Source organism: Peromyscus leucopus, chromosome 6 (genome assembly GCF_004664715.2).
Source record: "Peromyscus leucopus breed LL Stock chromosome 6, UCI_PerLeu_2.1, whole genome shotgun sequence".
In the NCBI taxonomy this organism is placed as follows: Eukaryota; Metazoa; Chordata; class Mammalia; order Rodentia; family Cricetidae; genus Peromyscus; species Peromyscus leucopus.
In genome coordinates, this window is record NC_051068.1 from 123,420,513 (window position 1) to 123,438,742 (window position 18,230).

The 18,230-nt window shown below is 37.9% G+C and overlaps 1 protein-coding gene across 8 annotated transcripts in view; it reads right to left on the reverse strand.

Moving 5' to 3' along the window:
• Nucleotides 1–506: 506 nt before the first annotated feature.
• The window catches only part of Nexn (nexilin F-actin binding protein), a 30,442-nt gene continuing 12,718 nt past the window's right edge, over nucleotides 507–18,230 (reverse strand). For 6 of the 8 annotated variants that reach the window (XM_028879148.2, XM_028879145.2, XM_028879150.2 and 3 more), the window contains 11 exons: nucleotides 17,177–17,255; nucleotides 16,939–17,087; nucleotides 13,498–13,539; nucleotides 12,012–12,203; nucleotides 11,763–11,933; nucleotides 9,681–9,869; nucleotides 7,452–7,649; nucleotides 6,084–6,305; nucleotides 1,938–2,123; nucleotides 1,354–1,711; nucleotides 507–1,267 (listed from right to left, as the gene is read on the reverse strand). In XM_028879148.2, the coding sequence (XP_028734981.1) occupies nucleotides 1,254–1,267; nucleotides 1,354–1,711; nucleotides 1,938–2,123; nucleotides 6,084–6,305; nucleotides 7,452–7,649; nucleotides 9,681–9,869; nucleotides 11,763–11,933; nucleotides 12,012–12,203; nucleotides 13,498–13,539; nucleotides 16,939–17,087; nucleotides 17,177–17,255 (1,800 nt within the window). In that variant the 3' untranslated portion in view covers nucleotides 507–1,253. The remainder of the gene's footprint in view (nucleotides 1,268–1,353; nucleotides 1,712–1,937; nucleotides 2,124–6,083; nucleotides 6,306–7,451; nucleotides 7,650–9,680; nucleotides 9,870–11,762; nucleotides 11,934–12,011; nucleotides 12,204–13,497; nucleotides 13,540–16,938; nucleotides 17,088–17,176; nucleotides 17,256–18,230) is intronic. The other 2 variants (XM_028879147.2, XM_028879154.2) reach the window with 1 other exon arrangement.

The window sequence follows — 18,230 nt, forward strand, 5'->3', positions numbered from 1 at the left end:
TTTTGTCTTTTTGTGTCTTAGATATGATTGCTGAGTTAAAAATTTTCTCCTTTATTCCTGTCATTAAAGATTTACTGTGAGAAAAGTACTGGTGGTTGGCTTGCCTTTAATTAAAAAGAATTAAGTAATGATAAGTTCTTTAAGCCTAAAAGAGTAGACAACTCTTGCACAGCTTTTCAAAGAAGGAAAAAGACCTTTTAATGCACAGGTAACTTTATTATAGTTTCACAATGTAAAATAAAATTGTTTTCCAGGAAATTGAATATAAATATAAAACAACCAAATAATAGAACGTTTATAGTTATAATTATTTACAGACTTTGTTGTTTTGAGACAGTTTCATTATGTAGTCCTGACTGTCCTGGAACTCACTATGCAGATCAGGCTGACCTTAAAAATATAGAGATCCACCTGCCTTTGTCTCCCAAGTTTTGGGATTAATGGCATGCCCTGTCACTCCAGACATTTACAGACTTATTTTTAAAGCAAGAATTTTAAAATGAATCTTTTTTTTTTCTGAATCTAATCCTCCTAGGTCTTGAAACCTTCAGTGATGTTAAAAACATTTGTTCTTGCATGGAATACTAATATTTTCTCATTAAAGTATAATTTGTTCAGGCGGGTAACAGCATAAACTTAAGTGTGGTCATTACACATTTGAAACGCATATGTTAAATAACTGCCATCTTGGAACACTGTAAGCTTTGGTTTCTATCAAATTTAGTTTAGTTTCTAAAAAATATCCCACTTGGTTTTTTTGTTTTTGTTTTTTTTTTTCAATGTTTTTTTTTCAATGTTCCACCTTTCTCGTGAAAAGAATGCTACTCCTTTTGTAAGTATATCTGCTTCATAAAAACTTGGAATCCACAGCAATTACATGCTACAGAGGAAGACTGATCAGTTCCAATTTCATTGTCCTTTCTGGCTAATTTTAGATGTAAAAACTCTTAAATTCTTTCATGCATACAATGTATACTTTAAGCATAATTGCTATAAATATGGAAAATACAAAGCTTTTGTTTTAGGTTCTCACATAATAAGTACATTTCCCTTCCCTGTCAACTACATTTTGACTGGGCACAACGTGGTAACCTGATGTGCATTAGAAAAGGCAGCCTTTGGATGAGCTCCTATTTTGAAGATTTGGGGAAGGGTATTAAGTCAACAGAGTGGCACCTCTGGTCTCCTCATGGCCCCTCCACAGAGATGTAGCAAGAGAGTTGAGAGAGTGAGTTCCAAGAAGAGAAGGAAGCCTAGTAGTCATCCACTAAAAAAAAGAGAAGAAGAATGATATTTTTCTTTGCTATTTATTTCCTTAATGAAAGAAAGGGTCAAAAGCCAATTAATTCTTACTTTCAATGGTAAGAATGCAGGTACTTGCTGCAGAGCCTTTATTGTTGACTGCTTTACACATATATTCTCCTCCATCTTCCGGGAAAGTTTCTGGTAAATAGAGGCAGTAAGTTTCGCCTCTTTCAATGTACTGGTAGTCTTCTCCGTCCTGCAGCATTTCTCCTTCAAACCACCATGTGATTTCTGGTTTGGGTTCTCCTGTTACTTTAACAGTGAATCTGACTGGTTCACTGTCTACAACTGAGGTATTTCTTAGAGGCTTTTTGAACCATGGAGCTCCTGATCTTGTTTGCTCTTCATCTTCAGTAGTGGAGCCATTAATGATGCTACCTTCTTCTTCTTCCTCATCTTCTCTTTTCTATATTAAAATAAGTACATTTATCAAGTTGTCGTTATTTTTAGTAATAGAAGTTTGACGATAAAGATTAGGATACTGCTCATTGCTAGAGCATTTAGCTAGCATGCATGGTGCCCTGGGTTTCATTGATTATACTACTTTCTAAACTTGGCTTGAAAACTAAGAAGACAATTTAATTGCTTGCAAATGGGTTTAGAACTCCCTCTCTGTTAATGTAGATGCATACCTTCTGTAGTGCTGCATCAATTTCTTTCTGTTCAAACTGCATTCGTAGTAACTTCTGTTCTTCTATTCTCCGTTGTTCTTCTTCTTTTCTTGCCTTAGCCATTTGTTCAAATCTGGCTTTCATGTTCACTTTATGAGTAAAGGGGGATTCACTTTTTTTTGCAGGCTTTACATCAACATCATCTTCCTTAAAAATAAAAAATAAAAGTTGCTTGCTGAGAACTTAATGCGTTAATGTTTAGAGACAAAATATTAATGTTTAATTTGCTTTGATACTGTAGCCGTTTAGGCATTTAGGGAAAGTGGGTTAGTAGTTGTAAAACAATTTATAATACTTTAGTTCCACTTCAAAGGTCAGCATCTTACTGGACTCCTGGCCTGTTGTGCCCAGCTCACTCAGTACTTCATTTAATAGTGCTAATAGTAAAAGTGTTATTTTGCATTTTTATGTACACACACCTCTTCAGAGTATCATATACAATGGCAACTTTAAAATACAAGTTCTTAAGTATTTCTTCACCCTACTCCATAAGAACTAAAATACTCCCGTTGCTTCTGGGGATCTTAGAAGTGAATTTATGTAAACTATGTGTCAAGGAAATGGAGAAGCATCTGGCATATGTTGGAAGTGTGACTAAGGTGAGTCATCTATTTAGAGGTGAACTTTGGAAGCCAGGAAAAGAAAAGGGCAGGGCTACCTATCAAAAGTTGTGGGTGTAGTGTAATCTTTGATAAGATGGTATCAAACAGACTGGTTCCAAAGGTTACCTTTAAGGCTTTTCTTTTTGGTTTTGTTAACTTTTTAAACAGTTTGTATGTAGGAGTGTTTGCCTGCAGCACTGTATGTGTATGCAGTGCCCGTGGAGGCCAGAAAAGGGTGTCATTCTCTGGAACTGGAGTTACAGTTACAGATGATAGTGAGCTGTTCTGTGGGTACCCTGAAAACAGACTCAGTTCTATGAAAAGAGGAGTACGTGGGTTCATTTAACCTCCAAGCCGTTTCAGCATGTGAGACCTCCGGTTTATGTTATGCTAAGGGCTGAAGCCAGGGCTTCCTGAATACTACACACATACTGCCATCTGAGCTACATCCACAGCCATAAATTAAAGCCTTCATTGGTCTCTGAAGAAATTCACTGTTACCATAGTACTGTGGGGAATTGTGGTAGGAGGTGGTGGTTGTAAAATATCCAACTAAAGGGAAATTGAGAAATGAGCTATAGATTAATTACTTCTATAAGGAAATCTTGGCTCATGGGCATGTACAAGCTTTCATTGGTTTGGAAGTTTCTTGGTTTCGAAGGTCATACTTTAATTATATTTAGGGAAATCCCAGGACATAAGATAACCTGATAACCTACAGGTGCATTATTTTTGTGCTGTTTGTTTGCCCTCAGATGTTGACAAGTTACCAGTGATAACTGATTGTGTCCTGGGGCTGGTAACACACCTACCTAATATGCACAGGGCCCATAGCATGATCCTAGCACCACCGAAGTGGGAGTGAGAATAGTCAAGGCCAGCCTGAGCTGCATAAGATCTAGTGCTTTGATAGTGGTTTGCTTTCAGTATCACAGATCTTGCCAAATATGTGAAAATACTTAAGCCAGTATATTAACTACTGTTTTAACTGAATAACTAATATATAATAGGATATATAATTTCCTTTCTACAACTTAGCACAAAACTTTGTGCAAGTTCATTACTTCCCATTGCTTCCTCAAAACTGCATTTAGAAAATGCGGTTTGACTAGACAGAAGAATTGTTCTTGACTTAACAGAATGTCAAACAGTTAAACATCAGTTTATCTTTTCTAGAACCTTTGGGAAAGTAGGCTAGTGTTCTGGTAAAGGAACCTACTAAGAAAGTCATGTTTTGAATGAGTGTCACAGAGCACTGATAACCAGGATGTTAAAGCAACTGTTCCCTTGATACAGTAAGACTTTAGAAGACCAAGTAAGAGGCTGAGAGTGTAGCTCCACTTGCAGAATGAGTGTCTAGCATGCATGAATCCTCAAATGTGGTCCTTTTCTTTATGCCTGCATGTGGTGGCCTAAGGCTTCATGAAAGTAGAGATGAGAAAGTGGTATCTTTTGATGCCATCTTGGGATACAGAAGACAAATACTATAAGGCATTTAATTGGTTAGCCAAATAGGTGATGTAAAGTGCTATAAGAGTAGACGTTTAATTCCCCCTATCCCCACAGGGTTTCTCTGTAGCCTTGGCTGTTCTGGAACTCCCTCTATAGACAGGTTGGCCTAGAACTCGAGATCCACTTGCCTAGGGCTGGGATTAAAGGCGTGCACCACCACCCATCCACCTTGACATTGGATTCTTTAATCAAAGGTTACAATGGGTGAATTCAACCTCGAAAAGAAGTCTGGAATACTAGTTTTGAAGACAATTAGTAACCCCCACCCCAAGACAAGTTCTCACTGGCTAGCCTGGAACTCCAACATTAAGAGCATAAATCTGCCTTTGGATGAAAGGAGTGCACTACCACTCCCCTACGAACATTGATAGTTCTCAACAGGAGAACAAGATGTGGGGGTGGGGGAGTATTGGAGGGCAAGTCCATCACTGGAAGTTAACACTTTAGTTAAAGTTCTTAAAAGCCCTTAATGGCCTTTAATCCAAGGTGGATAGCATAGACTTACACATCCTTCAGTAGAAACAATTGAGAACACCCTATTCTGACATCTAAGACCCAGAAGTGGTAAAGCATCAAACATACCGGTTTTATTCTTACTGATTTTATAATGACTAACAAAAGAGCAACTGCTTGGTAGACTGGGATTTTGTTTAAGACATGGTCTCTTACTTTGTTTTGTACTACATGGCCAGTGAATATTAGTGTTCTCCAATCATAACCATTCTCACGGTTACCCATAGTTTTACAACATACACATGCTTGCATCTTACTAAGCTCAGAACCAGTGTCACACTTCTTTTACCTTGATGAACACAATTTTAATACCTCACCGGACCTGATAAATCAGCTGTTTCCCTGGTGATGGTGGCACAACAGTGAGGTCCTCAACAACCATCTAGAAGAAAACTTCCAAGCATAGTGGTGCATTCCTGTAATCCCAGTGCTCAGGAGATGGAAGCAGGAGAATCAAGACTTGAGGGTTTACCTGTTACCTAGCTCTTGGTCCTGCCTTTATGACTTTTCCACTTCCTCCATCATGATCCTAGAATTCTTTAGTAGCAGTATTTAAGATTTCTATTATCACGTCATTTTTGCTGATTACAGTTCCTGTAAGGTGAAGTGCTTTCAGCAAGCCACAAAATACTTTGACAACTTCATAATCTACTTAGTTGAGTTATGCCATTATTGAGTCCTTGGGATCTTTTTTCTAGTCCCTCAAATAAGTTAGTACAGTCTTTGTTAACTTCCATTGTCTCTCATTCTGGAATTTTACTGCAACATTTCTTAATTCAAGAATACTTTACAAACGAGAAGATAACCTTTGACCCTAAAGGCTGAATATTATTTCCACAGGATAATAGGTAAAACATTCCCTGCAGAAAGCATTTCAGAAACAAAAGCAGGTATTGAGGATACAGCCTGCCTAGTTAAAGCATGGAGTCTGGAATGGTGTAGAAAGGCAGGACACATGGGGTAAGGAGCAAAGCATCAGCCATCTAGAATGCTAAGGTTGAGCCATCTATGGCTTGGATCACACGGCATTGTGGAAGGATTTTCTACATAAACCCCAAAGGTGGCCAGGTAGCATCAGAGGAGGCTAGGACAGTGCTGTAACTTCCATTAGGCTGAAATGCCTCAGACCCCTACAAAACTTGAGTATACTATATCCATGGAATTACACAGCAATAGATGGATGGCATACCGCATAATAGGTTGTTTTTAGTCAGACCCTTGTGTGTCAACCAAAACAACTCACCTAACTGTCACCCTGCTTTGATTATTTCTAAATTTTATTTGATACCATTCCACCTTTTTCTCCCTTTTTCACCCTTTCCATTCCTCCCTCCTCATCCTTTTGGACTCTTAAGTGCAATTTGAGCTAACTGGTCTTTTGCTATTTACTTTCCATATTATTACATATATACCAATAAGGAACTGTAAATACTAAGACTTGCTCACGATCAAGGTTATAACAAATACAACAATAATGTACCTCATGGAAGTTTTCTGCTTCTCGCTCTTTAATTTCAAGGTCAATTGCTCTCCTCTTTGCTCGTTCTTCTTCTACCTTTTTCTGTATTTCTTTTTCAGACAACTGTCCAATTTTTTCAAACTTGCTTTTTAGACTTTTAGCTTGAATAGAACCACTTCTTTTTAATTTGATTAATTCTTCGTATTCTCTACTCAATCCAAAACTTTCATTTTCTTCTTCTTCCTTTAAAAGATTAAGATTTCTGTATGTTGAATATCAGCAAATTACAATAGATTGCCCTCTCAGCTGTGTGTGTGGGGGGGAAGTATGTTCCAAGACAACCAAACAGATGCCTGGAAGCCACAGGTCAAACGGAATCCTCTACATACTATGTTTTAAGAGTTTTCTGGGTTTGGAGAGAGGGCTTAGTGGTAAAGAACACTGGCTAGTCTTCTAGAGGATCTGGGTTCAGTACCTAATACTCACATTGGAGGCTTACAACCTTTAGCTCCAGGAGATCTGACACCCTCTTCTGGCCTGCTGGCACTGCTTGCATGTGGTGCCACACACACATGCAGTCAAAACACCAATACGCATAAAATAAGTTTCAAATAAGAAAAAACTTAAGAACTTCCAACCTTTCACATAAAGGAAGCCCTGTACAACTCTGGCAGCCAGATAGGCTCCAAAGGTGGATTTCTGAGTTTGAGGTCAGCTTGGTCTACAGGGCAAGTTCCAGGAGAGCCAAAGCTACACAAATCCTGTCTCAAAAAGCAAAACAACACAAAAAAACTTTTCTTTGGCATACTTAATTGCTAGTATCAATACTATTGTGCTTTGGGCCCACAATTAAATAGAATATTGATTACAATTTTTTTAGATCTTATTTTTTTACATGCATAAATGCTTTGCCTGTATGATGTGTGTGTGCCACATACATGCCCTGTGTAGGTCAGAATAGGGCATCAGATCCCCTAGAACTGGAGTTAACTGATGATTATGGGCCACTGACGTGGGTGTTGGGGATTGAATCTCAGTCTTGGAAGAACAGCTTTACTATCTTTTTGACATTGTATCAGGACACTATTACCTACAAGGTTCACACAGGAGAAACAGACAATTTAGTTACAATAAATCAATAACTAAAATCTCAATATTTTAAGTGAGTTTTCAATTTTGTTTCAGGCAACATTCTCAGCTACATTCTACCAGGTTGGACACACACACACACACCTATGTGTGTGTGTGTGTGTGTGTGTGTGTGTGTGTGTGTGTGTGTATCATAAGAGTATGTCAGATATCCTTATGCAGTTAATAATACATAAAGATTACAATAGAACAATATAAGGGAAACAATTAGATCTCTAAGTGAATATTCTTCCACCTCACCTCTCCCATTTCTTGTCTCAGTTGCTCAAATCCCTGTTTCTCCATTTCTAGTTTATGCCTCCGTTCCTCCTCCGTTCGTCGTCTTTCTTCTTCCATTTTTTGTTTTAATAATTCTTCAAAATTAATCTCCAGTTTTCCAGGCATCAAAGATTCTTGAGAAACTGTTTTATATATCTCTGGAGAATCATCATCTAATACCTATTTAAAATAAATACTTTTTTTTCAGAATTGTGCATACTAAAAAGAGTATTTCTTGTAGAAACAGATTTCTTGAAGTGTTTCATGTTGATCTAAAAATTCAGAAATCATAAGTTATTTTATAACTCAAACCAATAAACAAGGGAGTATTATCAAAAATGTAAGACTAGGGTATCTGGTGTGGAGGATGGTGACCATCTACATCTATTCTCCATTCAAGTGAATAAACTATTTATACAATGATGCTTTTTAATGACATTGAGAACATTTTAATTGGATTGAAGTGAATCTCCAAATCTGGTCACTGAAATAGGACATTTTAGTTAAGTCATAGTCTTGTTTTAATGAGTTGGTTACCTCTGGATCATCATGAGCTTTTACCAGAAAAACAAACAAAAAGCCTTAAGCCATAATTTTATTGTGCAGAAGTTTTGCTGCCAAGATGTTTTAAAGAAATAATAGTTAATATATTCTTAGAACTGCCATGTCCACTTATAGATACATATATTTAGCTAACCCTTGTAACCATAGAAAATAGCTCAGAATATATATCCTTGCTTTACATGTGAGGAACCTGAGGAACTGACTGAAAAGTAACTTGTCCAAAGTCAACAGGAATACCAGCTAGCAAAACCAGAAGCCAGGCTTCAGAATATTTCCAAGAAGATTATAAATGATGTCATACCTGTAGAAAAGTGTCGTGGTGAAGCCTATTGTTCTGTATGCTATAAGAAATTCACTAGAAATGTGAACAATTAACAGACCAGTTTTTTTCATAATTTTGTAAATTTCTATGGGTAATTAATTTGATTGTGACCTTGGGCAAGCCACTTATCTCTCTAAGCCACCCTGTGACAACTTTACAGTTCTTATAGCATTAAATGAAGCTTAAAAATAGAGTGGGCATGCAGGTATCAGAAAAATATTTTCAGGAGTCAGTTCTCTCTTCCTAGCATGCAACTGTTCATCAGGCATGAACTAGCATGAACTCAGGTCATCAGGCTTAGTAATATCTTTATCCAGCTGAGCCATCTTCTATCCTCCTGGTCCCCAATAACAGTTTTATTATACTATCACATCCTGAATAGCAACAGTGATATGGATTACAGCAGTGAAGATGGGAGAGTAAATCAGGGGGTTGAGTAAATGGGAGTTTATAGTCACTTACGCATGAATGAAAAGGTGAAGGCACATGTTTCAGGCTCCCGAGTTTCTGTTTTGAGTGAATGGGCCAATTGGTTGATCAGACAGTCATTTTACAAACATTAACATGGCATGGGAAGTTTACCTTTGTGACAAATTAAGTATTAGTATATAAGAGAACGATGGGTATTTTAAAGAGTTAGATATTTAGGATTAAATGGCTTTGGTCATCTAAAATAAATGGAGTGGTATAAAACTGGCAAGAATAAAAGAGGGGCAGCAGAGAAGGGAATGGAAGGAGAGAAGGAACAGGAAGGAGGGAACTACATGGGAAAATTCCCTGCTTTTTCTTTTCTTGACGCTCAGATCTAGTCTAGAATACATATCTTTCTAAAGAGGGATGATAGTTCCCAACCTTTTATGCCAGACATGGAATTGGTAATCAGAACCCTTTCAACACAATTGAAGGAAATGCTGACTGGTGCCTGGTGCTTAAAACCTATTTGGCATTGAAATGCTTGCTACGGATTTCCAAGATGATAGGGTTTTCCTCAGAGTCTAAATCATTTCATTTACACCCTCTAAAAGCTGAATCCCTAGGCTGGGTGGGCTTGATAGCTCAGTCAGTAAAGTCCTTGTCTTACAAGCTTGAGGATCTGAGTTCAATCCCTGTAACACATGTAAACGAGGTGCACACCTCTAATTCCAGCACTGAGATGGCGGAGACAGGATTCCTCAGACTGCTAGCCACTTCAGTCTTAAAAGAGGACAGCATTTCTGAGGATGACAACCAAGGTGGTTGTCTGGCTGTTCATAGCTTGCACAAGTGCACACCAGATGCACACACATGCTGAGTCCCCAAATCCTGTTCAGTTAGATGCTGCTTACCATGCTTCTCCTTGCTTCAGCAAATGCTGCCTTCTCTTCCTCAATTCTCCTTCGGGCCTCCTCCTCTGCTTTTCTTTTTTCATCTTCTCTCCTTTGCCTTTCTATTTCTTCAAAACTCAGTTTGAGTTTTCCAGGGCGATATTCTTTAAAAACTTTTTCTGCATCTTGGTTTTCATCCTCCTCATTTACCTAATAAAGAAACTATGCATTACTAAAAGTTGAGATTCACTGGGACAGAAATGGACTGCCAGTGAAAGGCATGTGGTTAGCAACTTGACAGAGTATTTCTATGCTCCCAGAATACTTACTCCAAAGCCTCTTCCTCTTTATTTTGTATCTTTATTTTTTATTTTTTGAGACAGGGTCTGTCTAAATAGCCCTGGCTATCCTGGAACTCATTATGTAAACCTGGCTGGCCTTGAAGTCAGAGAGATCTACCTGCCACTTCCAAGTGCTGGGATTAAAAGCCACCATGCCTAGCCAAATTTTCAATGTCCTATATGATAAAATAATAAAATGTGGAGAAGTTACAAATAAAAATGTATTCAATTAAATAAAATTTCTCAAGCTTTTGAATAAAAGAGACTGCATAACAAATTTTAAAGGGCTCACCTGACTTAATTGTCTTAAATAAATGGTTTGTATTTAGAGCTCAGGTACGGGGGGGGGAGGGGGGGGGGGGGGGGGGGGGGGGGAGAGGGAGGGAGGGAGGGAGGGAGGAAGGAGAGTGTCTGGAGAGGCTGAGACACTTTAATCCCAGCTTTCACAGAGGCAGGTGGATCTCTATGAGTTCAAGGCCAGCCAGCCAGGTTTACATAGTGAGTTCCAGGGCAGCAAGAGCTACAGCAAAACCCTGACTCAAAAAAATTTCAAAAGAAAGAAAAATAAAATTTCCTCACTTTGAACTATGGTGATTTTCCTTACTAATCAGATAAAAGACTGCCATCTAGTATTATTTTATATAAAATTCATTTCACAATTATTTGCTCATCTAAATATTAACTGAAACCTATTATTTATTAACTATTTTATTTAGCTGATTACCAGATATATTAAAATGTGTAGATATTATCTAAAAACGAGTAACATTTTATTTGATTTTTTTTTTCCCGAGCTGAGGACCTAATCCAGGGCCTTGCACTTGCTAGGCAAGCCCTCTACCACTGAGCTAAATCCCCAACCCCTATTTATTTGATTTTGAGACAGTCTTACTTTACAGACCAGGCTGGCCTGGAACTCAGAGACCTGCCTGCCTCTGCCTCTCAAATGCTGGGATTAAATGCATATACCACCACACCTGGCCAAAAGTAATAACCTTTTAAATAAATGTCTAGAAAATTTGAAATGGTGAGCTGTAATCCTCATTTTATTAATGAAAGCTGATAAAGAAAGTCATGGTAACTTTGAAATGATAGCTATTCATTTTCAAATTCTCAAAATAAGACTGGAATCCACACTTCCTTTTTTTAATCGTAGAGAATTAGTGGGGATTAAATCTCTGGCCTGTGCATGCTAGACAAGTACACTATCACTGAGTATATTCACTAAGTTACCCATGTTGGCCTTTAACTCTGACTGTGTGGTCCTGGCTAGTCTTGAATGTGTGCTCTTCCTCACCCTCCCAAGCAGCTGGAATTAGACCTGTGCTCCTCAAATGAAATTCATTATTTGACTCATTTGATTTGAAAATGTCCTACAACCATACCCTTAAATATACTGCTTAACTTACACATGAAGAGAAACCAGATGCATTGAGTAATATCTGTATATTAATATAGTATATAGTATTAAATATTTGAAGCATGTTGGACAAAATTCCCCAAAGTTAAAGCTCAAAGAAAATACAGATGAATTATAGGTGTGTATATTGTATATAAATATATCTATGGTTTCAAAGCCAGGCCTGGGATTTGAATAGTGTCAGTGGTAGAGCACCTGTTTACCATGCATAAGGCCCTGGATCCAAGCCATATACTTGGAAAAATAAGACAATGAAATGAGTTTTCCCCATGTAGAGAGAGCTGCAGTCAGCCTCATGTGAAGCTTCACGGTGAAGGGCAAAGCTAGTGCATATACACTTGCCATGTGCCTCCTGGCTTCCTCAAAGGCACGCCTCTCTTCCTCTAAGCGCCTTCTCGCTTCTTCTTCAGCTTGCTTCTTGCGATTTTCTTGTCTTTGTCGCTCCAGTTCTTCAAAAGTTAATTTCAATTTTCCAGGAAAATGCGATTCTTTTTTGGCCTCAGTTTCATCATCCTATGAAAACAATCTTGTTACCCAAAGGACAATCGCTATTAACTAAACTTTGGATTTGTTCTTTTAAAAAAAAATTACCATGACTAATGAAAGACACTTTGCTTCCTTGAGAGATCGGCACTCTTCTTCATATCTTCTTCTTTTATCTTCTTCATAATTAAGCCTCTCATTCCCTTGTTCTTTCTCCAGGTTCTCAGGATTCTTTATTTTTCCAGATTTGTTGTATGATTTTGCAGGCACCACTGTTATAAGCAGTGAGTCATCACCTTCCTATATATAAGATAAACAGTTAGCATCCATTTTCTTAATAAAAATGTAGGTGGTAGGGTACTTCACCTCCATAAGTGGTGACTTACATTGTTGTCAAGGCTATGAAGGATAAAAAAAAACCTTATTTTTAAACTAGTTACTCTTAAATACATCTTTCTCTGAACTCACTGTGCATTAATGAAGTTTACTGAGATCCGTTGATGGCAATTTCAAGAAACATTCTGTGTTTTGGAAGACTGTAGTAACATGGCCTGATTTTAGACAATCTGTACATTAATTGCACAAAAGGTAATGTGCATGTGAGCATACTTCAAACCAATTTGATGGTGGATAGTTTGGGCTTAAACATACAGCCAAGATTTCTCCACAATCTGCTTCTCTATCCAAGTGTCTCAGTACTTAATATAAAGTAGTATTCAATGAGAAAATCCATTGAATATTCACCCAAGTGATGTACTAAAATAGTATAGATAAAGCTGTAAAGGCTAAATTTATCCTATTAAAGTTTAAAACAAATTCTGCTTGTTTGTTTGTTTGTTTGGAGACAAGTTTCTCTTTGTAGCCCTGGCTGTCCTGGAACTTGCTATGTAGACCAGGCTGGCCTCTAACTCAGAGATTCACTTGCCTCTGCCTCCTGAGTGCCGGGAATGAGCTATGCACCACTACACCTAGCTAAAATGAATGCATTATCTTAAAATTGATTTTAATTGTTTTTACTACAAATTTATCATTACCTCAAACTTTTTTCAAAAATAAAAATTATAAACTGTAACACATGCTCCTAAAGTAAAATTTTTTCCAATTTTTGTAGTATAATTTTAGGCACACCATCAAATTGGTTGGTGGGATTTTAACCTTGCTACTTAATTGATCTATGTTTTTGTGGTTATTGGACATTCCTTCATGTGATACACACTACCCTCTCCACTGGTGTGTGAAAATAAGAACTGGAACTCTTAGGGACTCTGAGGGAAGAAGACAAATGATGAAATGGAAACTGCCTTTTAAAAGTTTCAGCTTTCAACAGCCTCAGATGTTAGTTCAGGAAACAGCCTCACGGGCCCTATCCTCATGACCCAACTGTGCAGGCAGAAGCATACTTTTCTTTAAACACATTACAGTGTTTGAAAGTGCCAAAGTATGCTCTTGCCTTTACAGAACATTCTTGACTTTTGTTATTGTGAGATTTATAATCAATAGTGAAATAAAAGCCCCTACATGTCCTTGGATTACAAGATAATTTGTGAATCATGTAATTTTCAGTGAATGTTTCATTAAAGGAAACGTCTGTTACCTCTGATGCAGATTCGGTTCCCGTATTGTTTATGTCCTCAATCTATTGAATGAGAATTTCATATCGTTACATTACATTGAATTTTCTGCTTGGTGCTTTTAAACATACAACTGAAAAGTAATTTAGCCATGTCTTCTGGTAAAATTTCAACTTTTGACTGTGAGCTTACAAGGAACAATTTTTAATTTAGTAGCAATTTAAACTGAGATACACAAAAATGCCCCTCCATCCTCTGCCCCTGCAATAGCAGAAGAAAAAATCTATCATAAGCAATCAAATGGTTGTGACCTTATGTCTTATCAAAAAATATCTGGCAAAAATGTAACTGATACAATAATAAAGTGTGGTAGAAATATCAGCTAGATTGGAAGAGAGGGTAATTCTGGTACATATATTGGCCACATCGATGGGGAAAAGGCCATCATCTAAAGTTAGAGCACATTTCTCTGAAGAAACATCATTAGGTTAGCGTGGTAGGCAGGCTGATACCTTAGCCAACTGCTGAAAGAAAGAAAACAGGCGATTTTAAGGATGCAGTGCTTGAAATTTCAGGAAAAGGACACAGACAACAGACAAGAAGGATCACAACGGGCAGGGGGGGGGGGGTCTACAGAGTAAGTTTGAGGACAGTCAGGACCACACAGACAAACCCAGCTTGAAGAACAAACAAACAAAGCAAAAAAGTGAACATTTAGCCAGGATGATCTCTGTGAGTTTGAAATCAGCCTCATCTATGTATCAAGTTCCAGGCCAGCCAGGGCCATATAGTGATACCATGTCTCAAATAAAAAATAAAATTTAAAGTAACTTATATTTTAATAATGAATAGTTTTATCAGAATAATTTTATACTACAAAATTTAATTTTTGAGAATAATTTGTTTTATTACAGAATTACTCATTAAACTGACTTGCCGTATAAATGGAATAGATTTTTTCAATGATGTATCATACCAAGTAAAATTTAATGGCTCTCTAATAAGATAAATACAGAATAGGTTGTTTTCCAATGAATAATCAAAGTAATTCCTCAATAAAAAGTTCCATGAAATGTGAGAAGCCAGACCTTGAGAATGCAGGAAAGAAAAACAATTTATTAACCCAGGCTTCTATTCCTAGACCTCTCCCAGGGCCTCTTGTTTTGGCTAAAGTGGACAGAACACTCACAGGGCTTTCACATTTTGTCTGCTTAGATTTCTGTTGTCATTGTTTTATCTTTGTTCACTTTAAACCACTATAAAGCAACAAAAGTTAGAATCATGTATTTTTTTCAACCAACATGGACAATGATGAATTTCTTTCAGGGGGCTATGCTACTAGTACGGTCCAGGGGAACAGATGTTCAGAATTCAGTTAGTGTTGGCTTTCACAAGTTAACAGTAAAATACTGTTTCTAAACTTTTTTCTTTTTTGCTTTATAGAAAGCAAATTTGTTTCATCCCCAGATTTCTTTCCTTGCCTCTTTTGAAGATCCTATTTCCCACCAATATCTGTCCCTAAATGGATGGACTTTAATTTTGCCCATCAGGGTATCTTCAGTTAACCAGATAATGCATCCTCAGGATTTTCCCACACATTTTTTTTTTATTCTGGTATCTAATACACAAGGTATATTCCTTTTTAATTCTTTGTAAGATCCTACAATCTTAAAGTGGTAATATCTTGGTGATCACTTCAACCATTCTCGTCTCAGGAACCCTCTTGCAATAGTGATTTGTACAAGTAAACTGTCAACAAACATTACACTACACTGCATTAAGTCATATTAAATTTGAGTGGAAAATGTACTTATGTTTTAAACGTTACACGTTTATAAGTTACTATTATTACATTGCTGTTGTATCCTCGATTTATAGGGCTAACACACCATTAGCCAGGGTTCTGTGGCTCCTTCCACATAGCAAGTGTTGGGTGGAAAGACACGGACTTTTTTCATGATCATGTTTATTTATCTTTTGAGCATCCAGTCTTTACTCTAGTCAAGCTCACTCACAGGTCTTTTTGAGAAACCACTGCCTGCCATTCCATTCTTGGGTTTCAAATAGGTCAGTAAGCACAGGAAATACCAGTGCTTTGGAAGTACAGAAGAGTGAAAGAAGACTAATTCTACATATATACACAGTCTATTGTACAAGATGCCATTTTTATATTCTTTAGTCTTACTCATTTACTTTAAAATTTTAACATAACTATATTCCTAAATCATATATCTACAAACATATAATTGTAGTAATTATGTATGGCAATAATTAAAAACTCAATAGTTCTCATTTTATAATTCTATTTCTTTATAAAGTTTCAGTACAAAATGAAAGCTCATCTTTAATGACCAGAAGAGGCAACACTGAAGTACACAGCATCCTTTCTTCAGATAAGGGTACCATAAAGTATAGGAAAGGTCTCATTCTAACATTTAATCTGGCATATATCATCATTTGCTACCAAGTAAGTAGTTGTTTGTGTCACAGAAGAAGTTATTTGCAAAACTGAAGTTAATGGATTTCTTGGGCATGTAAGTATAGGGTATGCTCTCTTTTCATTAGCACTTTCCTCTCCAGAAAGGTGGTGGACACTCAAAGGAGCACAGCGTCCCCCTTTAAGGAACTTAGAATACTGCTGTAAGAGGCTGGGGAGGCAGCTCAGTGGTTAAGGACACCTCTGCTCTTGCAGACAACCTGGGTTTCGTTCCTAGCACATACATGATGATGGCTCAGAACTGTCTTTATCTTCAGGTCCAAGGGATCCAGTGCCCTCTTCTGGCCTCTGTGGGCACTGCATGCACATGGTGCTCAGACACACATGCAAGGGAAACTCTTACACACAAAATGAACATAATCTTGTACCAAAATCTGTTTTATAAGGGGTAGCAATGATAAATATTGCCATTAGAAAGCCATAATTGTGCTTTGTGATTATGAATAGTTTATGTGTGGAAATGTCTTATATCATTGTAAAATTCTCAAAGATACCAAGAAAAGGTAGGAATATAGTCAGTTTAAGGAATGTAGAAACAATTTTTTTTTTTTTTGGTTTTTCGAGACAGGGTTTCTCTGTGTAGCTTTGCGCCTCTCCTGGAACTCACTTGGTAGCCCAGGCTGGCCTCGAACTCACAGAGATCCATCTGGCTCTGCCTCCCAAGTGCTGGGATTAAAGGCGTGCGCCACCACCGCCCGGCGGTAAGATCATTTATAACAAAAGCCATCATCATCCTCCTAAGGCAGGCAAATTCTGCCTATACTACTGGGCATCAGATACTGAATATTTTCCCTTATAATGTTTTTAGGCTAGCCACTATTAGTAAGCTGATATTGTGTTAAATATCTTAATCAGACAACATCCTGATTAGTTCTCATTTGTTCTGTTAGGTGCAGAAACAAACACCTAGTTCTCATTTGTTCTGTTAGGTCCAGAAACAAACACCAATGTAACATTTAGCATCTACCTGCTCGGCTCTTTTTGCTAATTCACGCTGTATTTTCCTCTTTTCCAACAGGTCCTGCTCAAGTCTGCGTTTTCTTTCCTCTTCTGTTCTCTTCCTTTGTTCTTCCTGTCTGTGTTTCTCCATTTCATCAAATTTACCTTTAACTGTCCCTAAGAATACACAAAACATATTGTCTATTTTGCTATGTTTCTTTCTCTTGCACTCCCTCCCTCTTACGTTTATCCCTCTAGGTTCTTACCTGTTAGCTTTGGGACATAAGCCTTTTCTATTTTAGCAGAAATCTCTTCCTCATCATCAGAAGCAAGCATTTCTTTAATCTAGGTGGTTAAATAAATTAATTTTAATAAATATTTTGTAATAATAAATAACTATTTTAATAAATAATTGTAATAGTTAAATAATAAATAAATTAATATGAACACATGTCCCAACATCAGACTAGATTATATTAGAATAGCTGCTCAGCTGCAGGAGAACCCACTAGGATATCTAATGGATTCCTGAAACACGGATAAGTCTGAGCCCTGTGCATGCTGTTTTTTCTTGTATTAAATCATAATATATTCAAATAAGAAAAATAATTTTTCATAGGTCTTATAGTTTAGGTAAACTTTAACTTATACATTAGGTACAGTAAGAAAATAAGAACAAGTAATTATAAAAGAGAATAATTATGAAAACGTATTGTAATGAAATTTATTTAAAGCTCTTGTTTTCTTCTGGAAACTTCAATTTACTATTTTAGATGATGGTTGACTGCAGGCAATGAAAGCAGTGGGGAGGCTGCAGAGGAGGGGCTGATGCACACAGTGGGAGACACTGCAGAGGAGGGGCTGATGCACACAGTGGGAGACTGAGAGGAGGGCTGATGCACAGTAGATGAGAGGAGGCTGATGCACACAGTGGGGAGACTGCAGAGGAGGGGCTGATGCACACAGTGGGGAGACTGCAGAGGAGGGGCTGATGCACACAGTGGGGAGACTGCAGAGGAGGGGCTGATGCACACAGTGGGGAGGGGGGGGGAGCACAGTGGGAGACTGCAGAGGAGGGGCTGATGCACACAGTGGGGAGACACTGCAGAGGAGGGGCTGATGCACACAGTGGGGAGACTGCAGAGGAGGGGCTGATGCACACAGTGGGGGGTGGAGGGGGGCTGAGCACAGGGGGAGACTGCAGAGGAGGGGCTGATGCACACAGTGGGGAGACTGCAGAGGAGGGTGATGCACAGTGGGGAGACTGCAGAGGAGGGGCTGATGCACACAGTGGGGAGACTGCAGAGGAGGGGCTGATGC